We start from the raw sequence: 19540 nt of genomic DNA on the forward strand, positions 1-19540 counted from the left end.
CTCTCCTTTTTATGTAGTGATTTTGATGCATTATTTATTTACTTTTTGTATTTTGATGTGCAGATATTTTATCCTTTCAGTGCCAGGTATACACAGATTTTTTTTGTGTGTGTTTTTGGTGGAGAGTTGTTTATTTTATTTTTCTTTTCCTTTTTTCAAGTGGAAAGATCATTTTTGTCAAGAATGCTCTGTGTTGACTATGCATCTGTTCTCTGTTTATTTCTATATTTTAACTGATGCTCATCAGTTCATTCATTTATATTGTATAATCAACTGATGCAGGCATTTGCCGAAACATGAGTCATGCCAGGTTTGATTTGAACATTTTATGTTTTTTTAATGGATTAGCTGTACATTGTCTTTATGTATTTTTGTATAGTTTGTAGATATAGTTGTTTATATTTTTGGAGGAATAAAATATATATTACTCACACTTTTGTGTTTCTATTTATTGTTCTGTAAATTGTATGGGCCCCAGAAATCTTACTCCCTCATTCTCTTAACAGTGTGAATGTAAATTTATAGAATACTGCCATTTACATAACTGTACACATACATGCCACAGTGCATGATTGTTAGAGGGGCATTCACATAGGCAAAGTAAGTGTGGACCATAGGCAGAGCTCCCACTTTCACGTGTAACATACAAAATAGGGTATGATACATACCTGTAGCAGTTGTTCTCCGAGGACAGCAGGCTGATTGTTCTCACGACTGGGGTGACGTCCGCGGCAGCCCCCACCAACCGGAAATAAGCTTCGCGGGACGGTCGACACGCAGGGCACGCCCACCGCGCATGCGCGGCCGTCTTCCCGCCCGTGCGCGACCGCTCCCGCCAGTTGAATGACTAGCAAAAAATATGAAATACACAACTCCAAAGGGGAGGAGGGAGGGAAGGTGAGAACAATCAGCCTGCTGTCCTCGGAGAACAACTGCTACAGGTATGTATCATACCCTTTCTCCGAGGACAAGCAGGCTGCTTGTTCTCACGACTGGGGTATCCCTAGCTCTCAGGCTCACTCAAAACAAGAACCCAGGTCAATTGAACCTCGCAACGGCGAGGAAACAACAGAAATTGACCTACGAAGAACAACTAACTGAGAGTGCAGCCTGACCAGAATAAATTCGGGTCCTGGAGGGTGGAGTTGGATTTACACCCCAAACAGATTCTGCAGCACCGACTGCCCGAACCGACTGTCGCGTCGGGTATCCTGCTGGAGGCAGTAATGTGATGTGAATGTGTGGACAGATGACCACGTCGCAGCCTTGCAAATCTCTTCAATAGTGGCTGACTTCAAGTGGGCCACTGACGCTGCCATGGCTCTAACACTATGAGCCGTGACATGACCCTCAAGAGTCAGCCCAGCCTGGGCGTAAGTGAAGGAAATGCAATCTGCTAGCCAATTGGAGATGGTGCGTTTCCCGACAGCGACCCCTAGCCTGTTAGGGTCGAAAGAAACAAACAATTGGGCGGACTGTCTGTGGGGCTGTGTCCGCTCCAAGTAGAAGGCCAATGCTCTCTTGCAGTCCAATGTGTGCAACTGACGTTCAGCAGGGCGGGTATGCGGCCTGGGGAAGAATGTTGGCAAGACAATTGACTGGTTAAGATGGAACTCCGACACCACCTTCGGCAGGAACTTTGGGTGGGTGCGGAGCACTACTCTGTTGTGATGAAATTTGGTATATGGAGCATGAGCTACTAGGGCTTGAAGCTCACTGACCCTACGAGCTGAAGTAACTGCCACCAAGAAAATGACCTTCCAGGTCAAGTACTTCAGATGGCAGGTATTCAGTGGCTCAAAAGGAGGTTTCATCAGCTGGGTGAGGACGACGTTGAGATCCCATGACACAACAGGAGGCTTGATAGGGGGCTTTGACAAAAGCAAGCCTCTCATGAATCGAACGACTAAAGGCTCTCCAGAGATGGCTTTTCCTTCCACACGATAATGGTAAGCACTAATCGCACTAAGGTGATTCCTTACTGAGTTGGTCTTGAGGCCAGACTCTGATAAGTGCAGAAGGTATTCAAGCAGGTTCTGTGCAGGGCAAGAACGAGGTTCTAGGGCCATGCTCTCACACCACACGACAAACCTCCTCCACTTGAAAAAGTAACTCTTTTTAGTGGAATCCTTCCTAGAGGCAAGCAAGACCCGGGAGACACCCTCAGACAGACCCAACGCAGTGAAGTCTACGCCCTCAACATCCAGGCCGTGAGAGCCAGAGACTGGAGGTTGGGGTGCAGCAACGCTCCGTCGTTCTGCGAAATGAGAGTCGGAAAACACTCCAATCTCCACGGTTCTTCGGAGGACAACTCCAGAAGAAGAGGGAACCAGATCTGGCGGGGCCAAAAGGGCGCGATCAGAATCATGGTGCCGCGGTCTTGCTTGAGCTTCAGTAAGATCTTCCCCACCAAAGGTATGGGAGGATAAGCATACAGGAGGCCGGTCCCCCAATGGAGGAGAAAGGCATCCGACGCTAGCCTGCCGTGTGCCTGAAGTCTGGAACAGAACAGAGGCAGCTTGTGGTTGGTCTGAGAGGCGAAAAGGTCCACCGAGGGGGTGCCCCACGCTCGGAAGATCTTGCGTACCACTCTGGCATGGAGCGACCACTCGTGCGGTTGCATGACTCTGCTCAGTCTGTCGGCCAGACTGTTGTTTACGCCTGCCAGGTACGTGGCTTGGAGGAGCATGCCGAACCGACACGCCCAACGCCACATCCCGACGGCCTCCTGGCACAGGGGGCGAGATCCGGTGCCCCCCTGCTTGTTGACGTAATACATTGCAACCTGATTGTCTGTCCGAATTTGGATAATTTGACAGGACAGCCGATCTCTGAAAGCCTTCAGTGCGTTCCAGATCGCTCGGAGCTCCAGGAGGTTGATCTGCAGATCCTTTTCCTGGAGGGACCACAGACCCTGAGTGTGGAGCCCATCGACATGGGCTCCCCACCCCAGGCGAGATGCATCCGTCGTCAGCACTTTCGTGGGCTGCGGAATTTGGAATGGACGTCCCAGGGTCAAATTGGTCCGGATGGTCCACCAGAGCAGTGAAGTGCGGCAACTGGTGGGGAGGCGGATGACATCTTCTAGATTCCCGGTGGCTTGAAACCACTGGGAAGCTAGGGTCCATTGAGCAGATCTCATGTGAAGACGAGCCATGGGAGTCACATGAACTGTGGAGGCCATATGACCCAGAAGTCTCAACATCTGCCGAGCTGTGATCTGCTGAGACGCTCTGGTCTGCGAAGCCAGGGCCAAGAGATTGGTAGCCCTCGCTTCGGGAAGGTAGGCCTGAGCCGTCTGGGTATTCAGCAGCGCTCCTATGAATTCCAGAGACTGAGTAGGCTGGAGATGGGACTTTGGGTAATTGATCACAAACCCCAGCAGCTCCAGAAGTTGAATAGTGCACTGCATGGACCGGAGGGCTCCTGCCTCCGAGGTGCTCTTGACCAGCCAATCGTCGAGATATGGGAACACGTGCACTCCCAGCTTGCGTAGATACGCCGCCACCACCACGAGGCACTTTGTAAACACTCGTGGGGCAGAGGCGAGCCCAAAGGGCAGCACACAATACTGAAAGTGCCGTGCGCCCAGGCGGAATCTGAGATACTGTCTGTGAGCTGGCAGTATCGGGATGTGAGTGTATGCGTCCTTTAAATCCAGGGAACATAGCCAATCGTTTTTCTGAATCATTGGCAGAAGGGTGCCCAAGGAAAGCATCCTGAACTTTTCTTTGACCAGGAATTTGTTCAGGCCTCTCAGGTCTAGGATGGGACGCATCCCCCCTGTTTTCTTTTCCACAAGGAAGTACCTGGAATAGAATCCCTGCCCTTCCTGCCCGGGTGGTACGGGCTCGACCGCATTGGCGCTGAGAAGGGCGGAGAGTTCCTCTGCAAGTACCTGCTTGTGAAGGGAGCTGAAAGACTGAGCTCCCGAAGGACAATTTGGAGGCAGGGAGGCCAAATTCAGGGCGTATCCGCACCGCACTATTTGGAGAACCCACTGGTCGGAGGTTATGAGAGGCCACCTTTGGTGAAAAAATTTTAACCTCCCTCCGACCGGCAGATCGTCCGGTACGGACACTTGTAGGGCGGCTATGTTCCCGTGGATCCAGTCAAAAGCCCGTCCCCGGCTTTTGCTGTGGAGGCGCAGGGGGCTGCTTAGGCGCACGCTGTTGACGAGAACGAGCGCGCTGGGGCTGTCCCTGTGCCTGGCGAGGCCTTCGGGCCGGCTGGTTGTACCTACGCTTTGCAAAAGAATAGGGTGCAGCCTGCCGTGCCCGGGAAAAACGCCCACCCGTGGGGGCGGGTGCTGAAGGCGCCCGGTGGGAGAGCTTGTCGAGAGCGGTTTCCCGCTGATGCAGTTGGTCCACCATCTGCTCGACCTTCTCACCGAAAATGTTATCCCCCCGGCAAGGGACGTCAGCCAGTCTCTGCTGGGTGCGGTTGTCCAGGTCAGAGGCACGCAGCCATGAGAGCCTGCGCATCACTATACCTTGGGCCGCAGCACGAGATGCCACGTCACAGGTGTCAAAAATCCCCCTGGACAGGAACTTTCTGCACGCCTTCAGCTGCCTGACCACCTCCTGATAAGGCCTGGACTGCTCCGGCGGGAGCTTATCGACCAGGTCCGCCAGCTGTTGCACATTGGTCCGCATGTGGATGCTCATATAGAGCAGGTAAGATTGGATGCGGGTCACGAGCATGGAGGATTGGTAGGCCTTCCTCCCAAATGAGTCCAGAGTGCGAGACTCCCGCCCCGGGGGCGCCGAGGCGGTATCCCTCGAACTCCGTGCCCTCTTGAGAGCAGAATCCACGACCGCTGAGTCATGGGGCAACTGGGGCCGCATGAGCTCTGGGTCAGAGTGGATCCTGTACTGGGACTCTGCTTTCTTGGGAATGGTGGGATTAGTTAGTGGTCGCACCCAGTTCCGGAGCAGCGTCTCCTTCAGGACATTGTGCAGCGGTACCGTGGAGGACTCTCTAGGTGGTGATGGATAGTCGAGGACCTCGAGCATCTCGGCCCTCGGCTCTTCCACAGAGACCACGGGAAAGGGAATGCTTATAGACATATCCCGCACAAAGGAGGCAAAGGAGAGACTCTCAGGAGGTGAGAGCTTCCTCTCCGGTGACGGCGTGGGGTCCGAGGGAAGGCCCGTAGACTCCTCTGAGGAGAAATATCTCGGGTCCTCCTCTTCCCCCCACGAGTCCTCATCCTCGGTATCGGACATTAGCTCATGTAGCTGCGTCCGGTACCGGGCCCGGCTCGACGTCGAGGCACCGAGGTCTCGGTGTCGTCGAGCGGTGGACTCCCGCGCCGGCGGGGACGGAGCTCCCTCCATCGACGTCGACGGGGACTCCACCTGCGTGGCTGTCGAGACCGGCACCGCAAGCGGCGGCGGTGTCGACTGCCCCGGCGCCGGGCTAGAGCTCGCCGGCGCCACAGTCATCGGCGCCGAGGGCGCAAGCACCCCCGGCGCCGGCACAGCCTGGCGCATCAGCCCTTCCAGGATCCCCGGAAGGATGGCTCTGAGGCACTCGTCCAGGCCCGCTGCCGGGAAAGGCGGTGGGGCCGGTAAGGGTGTCGGTGCCGGAAGCTGCTGGGGGCCAGGAGACGGCACCGAGGTGCCGGAACCCCGACGCGTCGGTACCTCCACCACCGACGGAGATCTCTCCTCTCTGCGATGACGCTTCGGCGTCGACTCCTCTTCAGGGTGCACCGAGGGCTCCCGGTGACGGCGCTTCTTGTCTTTTTTCCGGTGCACGTCACCGGTGCCGGAGGGCATGGAGGAGGAGGAGGTCGATCCCCCTCGGTCTCGGGGTACCGGGTCCGACAGGGTTCGGTCCCGTGGCTCACGAGTTGAGGGAGTGACCGGGGCCGACTGCCCACGCGGTCTCTCTACCCCACTCTCGCCGGCGGACCGGCGGGCCGACGGGACCTGTTCTCCTGGGGTCGCTGCCATCGGTGCCGATGTCTCGGGCATCGATACCGGTACCGAAGAACCGGTCTTCGATACCGATGCCGTCGAGGTCGACGTCGAGGGGCCGGCGCAAGTTCCAAAAAGACGGTCCCGCAGAACTTGCCTCGCAACCTGAGTCCGTTTCCGGAGACCGAGACACAAAACGCACGACTTGAGATTGTGCTCCGGCCCGAGGCACTGGAGGCACCAAGCGTGGGTGTCGGTCTGCGAGATCGGCCGGCCGCAGCGACCACACTTTTTAAATCCACTCGGGACCTTCGAGGACATCGACGGAAAAATCGCGTCGGCGAAGTCAAAGTCGGCAATGGTGGCTAAAATCACACCACGAAAACTGAAACCGACCGAGCGGCCACTAGGCCGCAACGAGGCGTCCCCGCTAGAAAGCGAGGGAAAGAAGGAGCGCGTGCTCCACACGCGCAAAATTCTTTTTTTTTTTTTTTTTTTTTTTTAAAAGAGAAAGAAGAAGAAGAAGAGGCCGAACAGGCCAAAAGCGACGATCCGCGTAAACGCGGTCGAAAAAATCCGGCGGCTGAAACGAGAGAGAGGGGAAAACACAACTCTCTCAGTCGCGGAAAAAAAGTAACTGGCGGGAGCGGTCGCGCACGGGCGGGAAGACGGCCGCGCATGCGCGGTGGGCGTGCCCTGCGTGTCGACCGTCCCGCGAAGCTTATTTCCGGTTGGTGGGGGCTGCCGCGGACGTCACCCCAGTCGTGAGAACAAGCAGCCTGCTTGTCCTCGGAGAAACAATTATACACTAATTTGTATGACAGACACAGACCTGGCATAAATATTTACGTCTTCACTATGCTGATTTATGCTAGTATTCTATAATAACATGTAGACTAGGCTCACTGCCCCCCAAAATATGATGTGATCTTAATTTTTTATATGCACTACTGCTTTTACCTCTGACGCAGCCTCTGGGCAAAATATGGCTATGTTGTGTTCATGTATTAAATAAATCTTCATATCTCTTCGAACTACTGTTGGTCTGTTTTTTTGTCTACTCCTAAGACTCTGGTGAGATCTCATCACCTCCTCTTTCCTACTGGCCAAGCATCCTTCTAACTTTCGCCATTGCCTTTTCTACCTGTTTGGCCAATATCAGGAATCTGCTGATGATAAATTCTTTCATCATCCATAGGCAGTCTCAGACCAAAATGGCGGCTATCATACCTGAAAATTATAGATCTCTCTGTCGAAGAAATCAACCTGCAGACTGAGTGTTTGGTGTCTATTTCATTGGGAGATGTAGCCCAACCACAAATTTCTGTACCTCTTCCACCGAGTCAAACACTTGCACCCCCTCCCGATGTTGTATTTTAAGTCAGGCCAGAAAGAGGAGCGCAAACTTGATATTTTTCAGCAAACAAAGTAGAGCATAATGGTGCGAAGGCTCAGCGCGTTTGAGATACTCCCGCGGAGAAGTCCTGGAAGCAGAGTATCTTGCAATTATTAGAAGTGAGAAATTTCCCATTTTGAATCACTTGAAGTATAGCAGCCTTGTGGGCATTGTTCAAAACTTTCAGTATGACTACTCTAGGTTTCCCATTCTCCAATTTCCAAGTTCCCAGATGGTGCACCTGCTCCACTCAGAAGGGGCCCCAATGATCAGTAAGACCCAACCCCTTAGGAATCCAGCCCTCCAAAAAGTCTCTGAAAGAGATGCTGGCAACCTGACTAACTTGATGTTGGTTCGTCGGGCGCGTTCTCCAAGTCATAAGTACATAAGTAATGCCATACTGGGAAAAGACCAAGGGTCCATCGAGCCCAGCATCCTGTCCACGACAGCGGCCAATCCAGGCCAAGGGCACCTGGCAAGCTTCCCAAACGTACAAACATTCTATACATGTTATTCCTGGAATTTTGGAGTTTTCCAAGTCCGTTTAGTAGCGGTTTATGGACTTGTCCTTTAGGAAACCGTCCAACCCCTTTTTAAACTCTGCTAAGCTAACCGCCTTCACCACTTTCTCCGGCAACGAATTCCAGAGTTTAAATACACGTTGGGTGAAGAAATATTTTCTCCGATTTGTTTTAAATTTACTACACTGTAGTCCTCCAATTTTTCTTGACAGGCCTTAAGTTCCATCTGTATTTGGGAGTGGGTATCCTCCATTGTGTTTACTCTGTCCTTCAGGTCTCCGAGATCAGGAACAACGAAACAGGAAAAACCTCTACGACGGATCCACACAGTACACATGGGGTACGGGCTGATCACAGACTAAACCAACTCGGGAAATGATGTTGATGAAAAGTCTTTATTAATTATTTGAGGGACCCAACACAGTCCGTGTTTTGACACACCAAGGTGACTGCCTCATGGGTCACAAAGGAGATTCTAAAATATATATATATATATATATATATACAGTATATATATATATATATATATATACATACATAAATATTATACATATAAAATGGAGAATTCAAAAATCAAATGTATATAAAAAGATCAAATAGTAAAAAGAATTAAAATATATACATTTTAAATAAAGCCAAAGTAAAAAAAAATTCATAAGGATAAAATCAGACTATATATTTCCTTTGTATTTAGCAGCAGACATATTAACAGAGAAAATGTTTATCATACTTGTGAACAAACAAAATAAATCAAAATAAATTGAGTATCAGTGGACTATGGGAAAACATATCAATGAACTGGTTTAAACAATAAATCAATTTCATAACTGTCTGATATGAAAGAAGTGAAACTTACCACAGAGTACACACGCTAAACAAAATTACAACCAAAGGTGAACCCTATGAAATTCAAACCAAGTTTCCTCCACATACTAGCTCTAAAAATTAAAAGGAACACTTGTAGTACAAACATTGCATAGAACATTCAGCTAGCTCACAGAACTAATGTGATTGTATGAAATATGGGCAAGAATATGTGACATTAAAAGATTTAAAATAGGGCTAGTTTGAAAACCACCTAAATGTTTTCAAAATAGCCCCGACAAAAAAGCTCCAAACAAAAAAAATCTCTTGACATAATAGTCCCTTACGTAACAGCCACTGTCAAAACGGCCTGCCCACAGTATAACCCTTGACAAATTAGCCCCCAGACAAAAGGGCTCGATCAGGCTGCCCAGAATATGGCACTGCATTTGTTTCCTAATAATCTTACCTTGCCAATCAGGATAAGGTTGGTAAGACTATGAAAATGATGACAATATTATTTTTTCTTTTAATTATTATGTTGATGGAAGAATAGTTTCTTTAAATAGCAGAACAGATCATGAATACCAGTTTGTAGCTATAGAATTTTGTTTATTTATATATGCTTTATTGAATCGAATGCTGGTAGGAGTCATTATTAGTGAAGATTTCAGTTGTAGTTTATTATATTTTTTGTGATGTGTTAGTTTTTCTTAGGGGGCTGTTTTGTTAAGGGGCTATTTTGTCAAGGGTTGTTTTGTGGGAGGGGCAATTTTGTCAAGGGTTATTTTGTTGCAAGGCTGTTTTGTCAGGGCTATTATGACTGGGTGCCAGTCATAACTCCAATCAAATGCAACTTATAGTAATCCCCTCTAAATATGTGTACATCACTTCCTTAATCGATTTAACCTTGAATAATTTTGTCAATTTTTCAATTTCTTACATTTTTTCCATTATCTAAAGTTATTAATTTTTCTAAAAAAAAGGGAGGAAAAGCTTCAAAATTGACTCCTTATTGGCTACAAAGCCATATACTGGGAGTTCATGCAGTCATCATTAGCTGAAAAACCTCCCAAAAAAAACTTTATTTACATACATCTGAGCAAGATTTAAATTGGCTTTCACTTAGCTTTTAAAGATGCATCAACTCTTCATATCACTCTTTTCCACGACCAACACTGGCCAAAGTTTCACAAACTTCGTCAGGGCTCATGGAATTTTATTCTGTTAAATAAAAAGAAGAGTTAGATCTATGTAATATTAACTCATTTCTGATGTAAACACGATGAACATTTAGGACAGAGGAAGTTTTTAGTGATTGGTTGGTTAATATTCGGGGCGTCTGACGTCAGCTAATAAATAAGGACACCATCTTTTTTTTTATTATGAGAAGCTAAAGTAAACAGCCACAGAGTGGAGTAAGGTAAATTGACAACATTATTCAAGGTTAAATCGATTAAGGAAATGAAGTACACATATTTAGAGGGGATTACTATAAGTTGGTATAACTATATCCCAGTCATGATTCTCTGTGAACCATGTTTCTGTGATCGCCACTAAATCCAAATCAGCCTCTTCTATTACAGCTTGTAGATTCAAAACCTTATTTTCCATACCATGGGGATTAGTATATACTGCTTTCCAGACTGCTCTATTTCCCATTTGTGTAGAGGTATTTAATGCTTCACTTACCTGAGGGCTTGTACTTATCTGGGGGCTTTGATCACCTTGCCCCAATGATTCTAGTTTAAAGCCCTCTTTGGTAGGTTAGTCAATCTGTTATGGAAGACAATTCATCCCTTCTTTGATAGATGGACACCATCTCTGCTCAGCAGCCCTTGGAAAATCATCCCATGGACCAGGAAGCCAAAATGATGATACTGTCTGCACAGCCACATATTCATCTCCAGGATCTGAGCGTATTTGCCTTGGCCTTTACCCTTGACAGAGAGGACTGACAAGAACACCGCCTTTTCAGCCATCTGCTTCACCCTCTCTCCCAGATTCATGGTCACTTTTGATACATTCAGAAGGGTACCTAGCAGAATCATTTGTGCCAACATGGATGAGCAGCAGCATTGGATAACAATAGCTAGTCCTATGTGTATTAAGATGTAGCAGAAGGAAGAGAAGGGCTCTGATTGCCACAGGAAGTGAGATTTAGAAATATTACCATAGATACATCTCTGTGAGATGGGAGAATGGGACTCAGGACCCTTATTGCCCAGGGACCCACATCACTCAGTTTAACTCCCACAGTCTGAATATCAGCTTGAATTGTTTTGTTAAATACATATGAAAATAAAACCTAGCTTCAAATTCTGCACATGTGAATCATACTTGTAGAGGTCTCCAACCTGAAAATGATGTTTGAGTGGCCAAAATGAACAGAAAGACAAATATCTACAACGGTCTATGGCATGAAAAAGGACGTAAATTGAATGCTTAATAATCCATAGTGTCCATGTCTGCTATTATAATTTTGTTTTCACATTCCATCTGAAGGTTTCACCATCTGCCCCATTAAAAAATGGAGCTGAACATAATTTCCATCCATGAACGATATGAGCTATTTGAGTATAGCGTGCTCTGATGTCTTATTCTAGGATTCTTTTCTTCTTTTGAACTTTCATCCAAATGAAGTTCTGTTGGGTCTTTCCTTAGCTCGGGGGCTGCAGGAAGTGGGAAATGGACTTATGCATTGTTTCTTCATTTAGAGGGTCTTTCACAAAGCCGCACTAGCATTTTTAGCTCGCAGTAAAAATCAGCTGGCAGTAAACGTTGAGACGCCCAAAGGAATATAATGGGTGTCTCAATGTTTACTGGCAGCTGATTTTTATCGCGAGCTAAAAATGCTAGTGCGGCTTTGTAAAAGACCCCTCTCCCCTTATGTCTTCTCATGAATGATTTGCTTTGTGATTTCCTACTATTTCCGTACAAGTGATTTCTCCTATTAAAATAATTTTTTCAATGGGGCTAAATAAAGGAACAGCCACTTACTCTTCCAAAAATGATGTCACAGATTTTGATAATGGTAATTTTCAGCCATGTGAGTTACCTTATTCCCATGAGATTATCAAGCACAATAAATTAAAATTACAGCAGAATAAAAATGTAGTAACTTGTACCTGTATTTGTGAATCTTGCTTAGAGAAGGTAAGAAGTAAAGAATTTTCATCTTTACAAGTATCATTCATTGCCCAAACATCTCTCCATGTCGAAAAGTGAATACATTTCCCATAGATCAATTTCCATCTTCGTGGACAACATTCTACAGGCAAGATAGTTAAAAAATGTTTTTCATGGAAAAAAGTGATATCAATATTTAGAAAACAACTAGTAACTTGCATTGTAAGCTTTTGTAATATTGTAAGCCACATTGTGCTCACTCTAGTGGGAAAATGTGGGGTATAAATGTACCACAAATAAATAAATAAATACATCAACAAACTGAAATAAACTATACCTTGCATTCTGTGTAATAGTACAGAAAGGGGATTAAGATCCTGATTCATTGAGGTCTTTTCCCAATCCCATAGATACAGCATGAGAAAAAATGCTTTGTAACTCAACCTGGAAGCATTTGGTTCAGTGGAAGGTAATTGTATAACCAGGTGCCTAGTTCAAGGCAGCCAAAGCCCTAATTTTAAGCATATTTTATAAAGAAAAAGTCTACTGGTGTCTGAAAACATGCCTTAATTTAAGACATAGAGGGACATTTTCGATATAGCGAATGCTACATACCTGTAGAAGGTATTCTCCGAGGACAGCAGGCTGATTGTTCTCACTGATGGGTGACGTCCACGACAGCCCCTCCAATCGGAATCTTCACTAGCAAAGGCCTTTGCTAGCCCTCGCGCGCCGATGCGCACCGCGCATGCGCGGCCGTCTTCCCGCCCGAAACCGGCTTGTGCCGGCCAGTCTCATATGTAGCAAGACAAAGACAAGGGAAGACATAACTCCAAAGGGGAGGCGGGTGGGTTTGTGAGAACAATCAGCCTGCTGTCCTCGGAGAATACCTTCTACAGGTATGTAGCATTCGCTTTCTCCGAGGACAAGCAGGCTGCTTGTTCTCACTGATGGGGTATCCCTAGCCCCCAGGCTCACTCAAAACAACAACCATGGTCAATTGGGCCTCGCAACGGCGAGGACATAACTGAGAATGACCTAAAAAATTTACCAACTAACTGAGAGTGCAGCCTGGAACAGAACAAACAGGGCCCTCGGGGGGGTGGAGTTGGATCCTAAAGCCCAAACAGGTTCTGAAGAACTGACTGCCCGAACCGACTGTCGCGTCGGGTATCCTGCTGCAGGCAGTAATGAGATGTGAATGTGTGGACAGATGACCACGTCGCAGCTTTGCAAATTTCTTCAATAGAGGCTGACTTCAAGTGGGCTACCGACGCAGCCATGGCTCTAACATTATGAGCTGTGACATGACCCTCAAGAGCCAGCCCCGCCTGGGCGTAAGTGAAGGAAATGCAATCTGCTAGCCAATTGGATATGGTGCGTTTCCCCACAGCCACTCCCCTCCTATTGGGATCAAAAGAAACAAACAATTGGGCGGACTGTCTGTTGGGCTGTGTCCGCTCCAGATAGAAGGCCAATGCTCTCTTGCAGTCCAATGTGTGCAGCTGACGTTCAGCAGGGCAGGAATGAGGACAGGGAAAGAATGTTGGCAAGACAATTGACTGGTTCAGATGGAACTCCGACACAACCTTTGGCAAGAACTTAGGGTGAGTGCGGAGGACTACTCTGTTATGATGAAATTTGGTGTAAGGGGCCTGGGCTACCAGGGCTTGAAGCTCACTGACTCTACGAGCTGAAGTAACTGCCACCAAGAAAATGACCTTCCAGGTCAAGTACTTCAGATGGCAGGAATTCAGTGGCTCAAAAGGAGGTTTCATCAGCTGGGTGAGAACGACATTGAGATCCCATGACACTGTAGGAGGCTTGACAGGGGGCTTTGACAAAAGCAAACCTCTCATGAAGCGAACAACTAAAGGCTGTCCTGAGATCGGCTTACCTTCCACACGGTAATGGTATGCACTGATTGCACTAAGGTGAACCCTTACAGAGTTGGTCTTGAGACCAGACTCAGACAAGTGCAGAAGGTATTCAAGCAGGGTCTGTGTAGGACAAGAGCGAGGATCTAGGGCCTTGCTGTCACACCAGACGGCAAACCTCCTCCATAGAAAGAAGTAACTCCTCTTAGTGGAATCTTTCCTGGAAGCAAGCAAGATGCGGGAGACACCCTCTGACAGACCCAAAGAGGCAAAGTCTACGCTCTCAACATCCAGGCCGTGAGAGCCAGGGACCGGAGGTTGGGATGCAGAAGCGCCCCTTCGTCCTGTGTGATGAGGGTCGGAAAACACTCCAATCTCCACGGTTCTTCGGAGGACAACTCCAGAAGAAGAGGGAACCAGATCTGACGCGGCCAAAAAGGAGCAATCAGAATCATGGTGCCTCGGTCTTGCTTGAGTTTCAACAAAGTCTTCCCCACCAGAGGTATGGGAGGATAAGCATACAGCAGACCCTCCCCCCAGTCCAGGAGGAAGGCATCCGATGCCAGTCTGCCGTGGGCCTGAAGCCTGGAACAGAACTGAGGGACTTTGTGGTTGGCTCGAGATGCAAAGAGATCTACCAAGGGGGTGCCCCACACCTGGAAGATCTGTCGCACTACACGGGAATTGAGCGACCACTCGTGAGGTTGCATAATCCTGCTCAACCTGTCGGCCAGACTGTTGTTTACGCCTGCCAGATATGTGGCTTGGAGCACCATGCCGTGACGGCGAGCCCAGAGCCACATGCTGACGGCTTCCTGACACAGGGGGCGAGATCCGGTGCCCCCCTGCTTGTTGACGTAATACATGGCAACCTGGTTGTCTGTCTGAATTTGGATAATTTGGTGGGACAGCCAATCTCTGAAAGCCTTCAGAGCGTTCCAGATCGCTCGTAACTCCAGAAGATTGATCTGCAGATCGCGTTCCTGGAGGGACCAGCTTCCTTGGGTGTGAAGCCGATCGACATGAGCTCCCCATCCCAGGAGAGACGCATCCGTGGTCAGCACTTTTTGCGGCTGAGGAATTTGGAAGGGACGTCCCAGAGTCAAATTGGACCAAATCGTCCACCAATACAGGGAGTTGAGAAAACTCGTGGACAGGTGGATCACGTCTTCTAGATCCCCAGCAGCCTGAAACCACTGGGAAGCTAGGGTCCATTGAGCAGATCTCATGTGAAGGCGGGCCATGGGAGTCACATGAACTGTGGAGGCCATGTGGCCCAGCAATCTCAACATCTGCCGAGCTGTGATCTGCTGTGACGCTCGCACCCGCGAGACGAGGGACAACAAGTTGTTGGCTCTCGTCTCTGGGAGATAGGCGCGAGCCGTCCGAGAATCCAGCAGAGCTCCTATGAATTCGAGGTTCTGCACTGGGAGAAGATGGGACTTTGGATAATTTATCACAAACCCCAGTAGCTCCAGGAGGCGAATAGTCATCTGCATGGACTGCAGAGCTCCTGCCTCGGATGTGTTCTTCACCAGCCAATCGTCGAGATATGGGAACACGTGCACCCCCAGCCTGCGAAGTGCCGCTGCTACTACAGCCAAGCACTTTGTGAACACCCTGGGCGCAGAGGCGAGCCCAAAGGGTAGCACACAGTACTGGAAGTGACGTGTGCCCAGCTGAAATCGCAGATACTGTCTGTGAGCTGGCAGTATCGGGATGTGTGTGTAGGCATCCTTCAAGTCCAGAGAGCATAGCCAATCGTTTTCCTGAATCATGGGAAGGAGGGTGCCCAGGGAAAGCATCCTGAACTTTTCTTTGACCAGATATTTGTTCAGGGCCCTTAGGTCTAGGATGGGACGCATCCCCCCTGTTTTCTTTTCCACAAGGAAGTACCTGGAATAGAATCCCAGCCCTTCTTGCCCGGATGGCACGGGCTCGACCGCATTGGCGCTGAGAAGGGCGGAGAGTTCCTCTGCAAGTACCTGCTTGTGCTGGAAGCTGTAAGACTGAGCTCCCGGTGGACAATTTGGAGGTTTTGAGGCCAAATTGAGGGTGTATCCTTGCCGGACTATTTGGAGAACCCACTGATCGGAGGTTATGAGAGGCCACCTTTGGTGAAAAGCTTTCAACCTCCCTCCGACTGGCAGGTCGCCCGGCACTGATACTTGGATGTCGGCTATGCTCTGCTGGAGCCAGTCAAAAGCTCGTCCCTTGCTTTTGCTGGGGAGCCGAGGGGCCTGGCTGAGGCGCACGCTGCTGACGAGAGCGAGCACGCTGGGGCTTAGCCTGGGCCGCAGGCTGTCGAGAAGGAGGATTGTACCTACGCTTACCAGAAGAGTAGGGAACAGTCTTCCTTCCCCCAAAAAATCTTCTACCTGTAGAGGTAGAGGCTGAAGGCTGCCGGCGGGAGAACTTGTCGAATGCGGTGTCCCGCTGGTGGAGGTGCTCTACCACCTGTTCGACTTTCTCTCCAAAAATGTTATCCGCACGGCAAGGCGAGTCCGCAATCCGCTGCTGGATTCTATTCTCCAGGTCGGAGGCACGCAGCCATGAGAGTCTGCGCATCACCACACCTTGAGCAGCGGCCCTGGACGCAACATCAAAGGTGTCATACACCCCTCTGGCCAGGAATTTTCTGCATGCCTTCAGCTGCCTGACCACCTCCTGAAATGGCTTGGCTTGCTCAGGGGGGAGCGCATCTACCAAGCCCGCCAACTGCCGCACATTGTTCCGCATGTGTATGCTCGTGTAGAGCTGGTAAGACTGAATTTTGGCCACGAGCATAGAAGAATGGTAGGCCTTCCTCCCAAAGGAGTCCAAGGTTCTAGAGTCCTTGCCCGGGGGCGCCGAAGCATGCTCCCTAGAACTCTTGGCTTTCTTTAGGGCCAAATCCACAACTCCAGAGTCATGAGGCAACTGAGTGCGCATCAGCTCTGGGTCCCCATGGATCCGGTACTGGGACTCGATCTTCTTGGGAATGTGGGGATTAGTTAAAGGCTTGGTCCAGTTCGCCAGCAATGTCTTTTTTAGGACATGGTGCATGGGTACAGTGGACGCTTCCTTAGGTGGAGAAGGATAGTCCAGGAGCTCAAACATTTCAGCCCTGGGCTCGTCCTCCACAACCACCGGGAAGGGGATGGCCGTAGACATCTCCCGGACAAAGGAAGCAAAAGACAGACTCTCGGGAGGAGAAAGCTGTCTCTCAGGAGAGGGAGTGGGATCGGAAGGAAGACCCTCAGACTCCTCGTCAGAGAAATATCTGGGGTCTTCTTCCTCTTCCCACGAGGCCTCACCCTCGGTGTCAGACACAAGTTCACGGACCTGTGTCTGCAAACGTGCCCGACTCGACTCTGTGGAGCCACGTCCATGATGGGGGCGTCGAGAGGTAGACTCCCTTGCCTGCATCGGTGAAGCTCCCTCCGCCGACGTAGTCGGGGAGCCCTCCTGGGAGGCGACGGCCGCCGGTACCGCATGCGGCACCGACGCCGGAGACCTCACCTCGGGCGATGGACCAGCCGGCGCCACACTCGACGGTACCGGAGGCGCAAGCACCGCCGGTACCGGAGGGGTAGGGCGCAACAGCTCTCCCAGAATCTCTGGGAGAACGGCCCGGAGGCTCTCGTTCAGAGCGGCTGCAGAGAAAGGCATGGAGGTCGATGCAGGCGTCGACGACAGAACCTGTTCCGGGCGTGGAGGCTGTTCCGGGCTGTCCAGAGTGGAGCGCATCGACACCTCCTGAACAGAGGGTGAGCGGTCCTCTCGGTGCCGATGCCTGCTGGGTGCCGATTCCCTCGGCGACCCAGAGCTCTCGGTGCCGACACGGGAAGGGGACCAATGACGATGCTTCTTCGCCTTCTTGGAACGAAGCATGTCACCGGAGCTTCCCGGCACCGACGAGGAGGACGTAGAATCCAGCCGTCGCTTCCTCGGGGCCGAGACCGAAGAAGGTCGGTCTCGGGGGGGCTGTACCGCAGGAGCCCTCAGGGTAGGGGGAGACCCACCCGAAGGCTCACCGCCACCAGCAGGGGAATGGACAGCCCTCACCTGCACTCCAGACGAAGCACCACCGTCCGACGACATCAGCAGACAAGGTCCCGGTACCACCGACTTCGATACAGCTGTCCGATGTCTCAGCGCCGATGCAGAGGGCCGATGCTTCGATGCACTCGATGCACTGGCAGCCGAGGATGAAGGTCTGGACGCTGAAGACGTCGATGCAATCGATACCCCCGGTGCCGATGCCGACGAAGAGCCCGAGAACAAAATGTTCCACTGGGCTAACCTCGCTACCTGAGTCCGCCTTTGTAAAAGGGAACACAGACTACAGGCCTAAGGGCGGTGCTCGGCCCCCAGACACTGAAGACACGACGCGTGTCTGTCAGTGAGCGAGATTACCCGGGCGCACTGGGTGCACTTCTTGAAGCCGCTGGAAGGCTTCGATGTCATGGGCGGAAAAATCACGCCGGCGAAATCAAAAGTCGAAATGGCGAAATTTGGCACCAGAAAAAATAGCGAGAAGGAAATTTCGACCGGGGCCTAAGAAAGGCCTACCCCGACGACGAAAGAAAACTTAACGGGGCGAAGAAAAACTTGAAGTACAGGGAGGAAAAAAAACAAAAGAGGTTAATCCGAACAAATTTCAAGTTTCTCACAGAAACGAGTCGAAAACGACGCGCGAGGTCGACTTTTCGGGGCACGAATGGCAAAACACAACCGTACCGAGCGCGGAGAAAAGAAGACTGGCCGGCACAAGCCGGTTTCGGGCGGGAAGACGGCCGCGCATGCGCGGTGCGCATCGGCGCGCGAGGGCTAGCAAAGGCCTTTGCTAGTTAAGATTCCGATTGGAGGGGCTGCCGTGGACGTCACCCATCAGTGAGAACAAGCAGCCTGCTTGTCCTCGGAGAAAACATGTAAATCCAAATTGAGATGTTTTGCCGAAAACAACTCAATCAATTTAGCGCACAGCCATAATCAAACCGGAAAAACATCTAAATGTTTGGTTTGATTATGGCTTTGAGCTAGATGTTAGGAGAAGATGAAGTCGGGTATGCACAAAGACACTTCCAGCATCCACATGGATAAGATACAAAAGTTTATTGAAGAAGCACCATAAAGGGACCTGACACAGGACCATGTTTTGATGGTAAAGACTGCATACTTCAGGGGTCACAAACACTATATGCCAAAACAGAACAGAAACACGAAAATTACATAAATCATATATATATATATATATATCCATAAATAAATACATGCATATATTGAAAAAGAAATGAATAGATTTCTTTTGATCATTCAATTCACACCTTTTACTTTTTGGCACCAGTTTGGGTCCTGCTGGCATCTCATACAATTTTTGCCACTTTCATAATTCCTTTTACCATATATTGTTATTGTGTGCTTTTAGTTTCTTTTTTTACTTCCTCCCTTTCCTCTTTTTATCTTTCCTTATTTGTTTCACCTTTTTTTCTCCCTTGTTCCCCCTTTTTTGCCCTTCCTTGTTTTTTTCCTCTCTTCCATTCCCCCAACCATCCCCACCTCTCCTCCCCACCCCTCCCTCTTCTTCCCCTTTTTCCTTTGTCTTTTCTTTTCCACCTCCTTTCCTCTCCTTGCTTTCTTTCTTCTCCTTTCCTTGCTCTCTCTTTCCCTTTTTTTCTTTTCATTTTCCCATCCCTTTGCTTTCTTTTCATCTCCTCTTCCTGTCTTTCCCTTCTTTTTTCCTGTTTTCTCCTCCTTTTTCTTTCTTTCTTTTGGCTGTTTTTTTTTAGATGTGCTTTTTCAGCTCCTTAGTCATGCAATTGGTCATGAGTGGTATAACAACTTTTGAAATTTATATGTATACATTTTTGTTTCTTTTTTGTCTTTTGCCGAACTCCTTTTTACCAG

The 19540-nt window shown here is 49.4% G+C and overlaps 1 protein-coding gene across 1 annotated transcript in view; it reads right to left on the reverse strand.

Moving 5' to 3' along the window:
• The window catches only part of LOC115461801 (C-type lectin domain family 12 member B-like), a 179837-nt gene that overhangs the window by 15806 nt on the left and 144491 nt on the right, over positions 1–19540 (reverse strand). Inside the window, exon 9 of the mRNA XM_030191844.1 lies at positions 11774–11916. Coding sequence (XP_030047704.1) covers positions 11774–11916 — 143 coding nt within the window. The remainder of the gene's footprint in view (positions 1–11773; positions 11917–19540) is intronic.

Source organism: Microcaecilia unicolor, chromosome 2 (genome assembly GCF_901765095.1).
Source record: "Microcaecilia unicolor chromosome 2, aMicUni1.1, whole genome shotgun sequence".
NCBI lineage: Eukaryota > Metazoa > Chordata > Amphibia > Gymnophiona > Siphonopidae > Microcaecilia > Microcaecilia unicolor.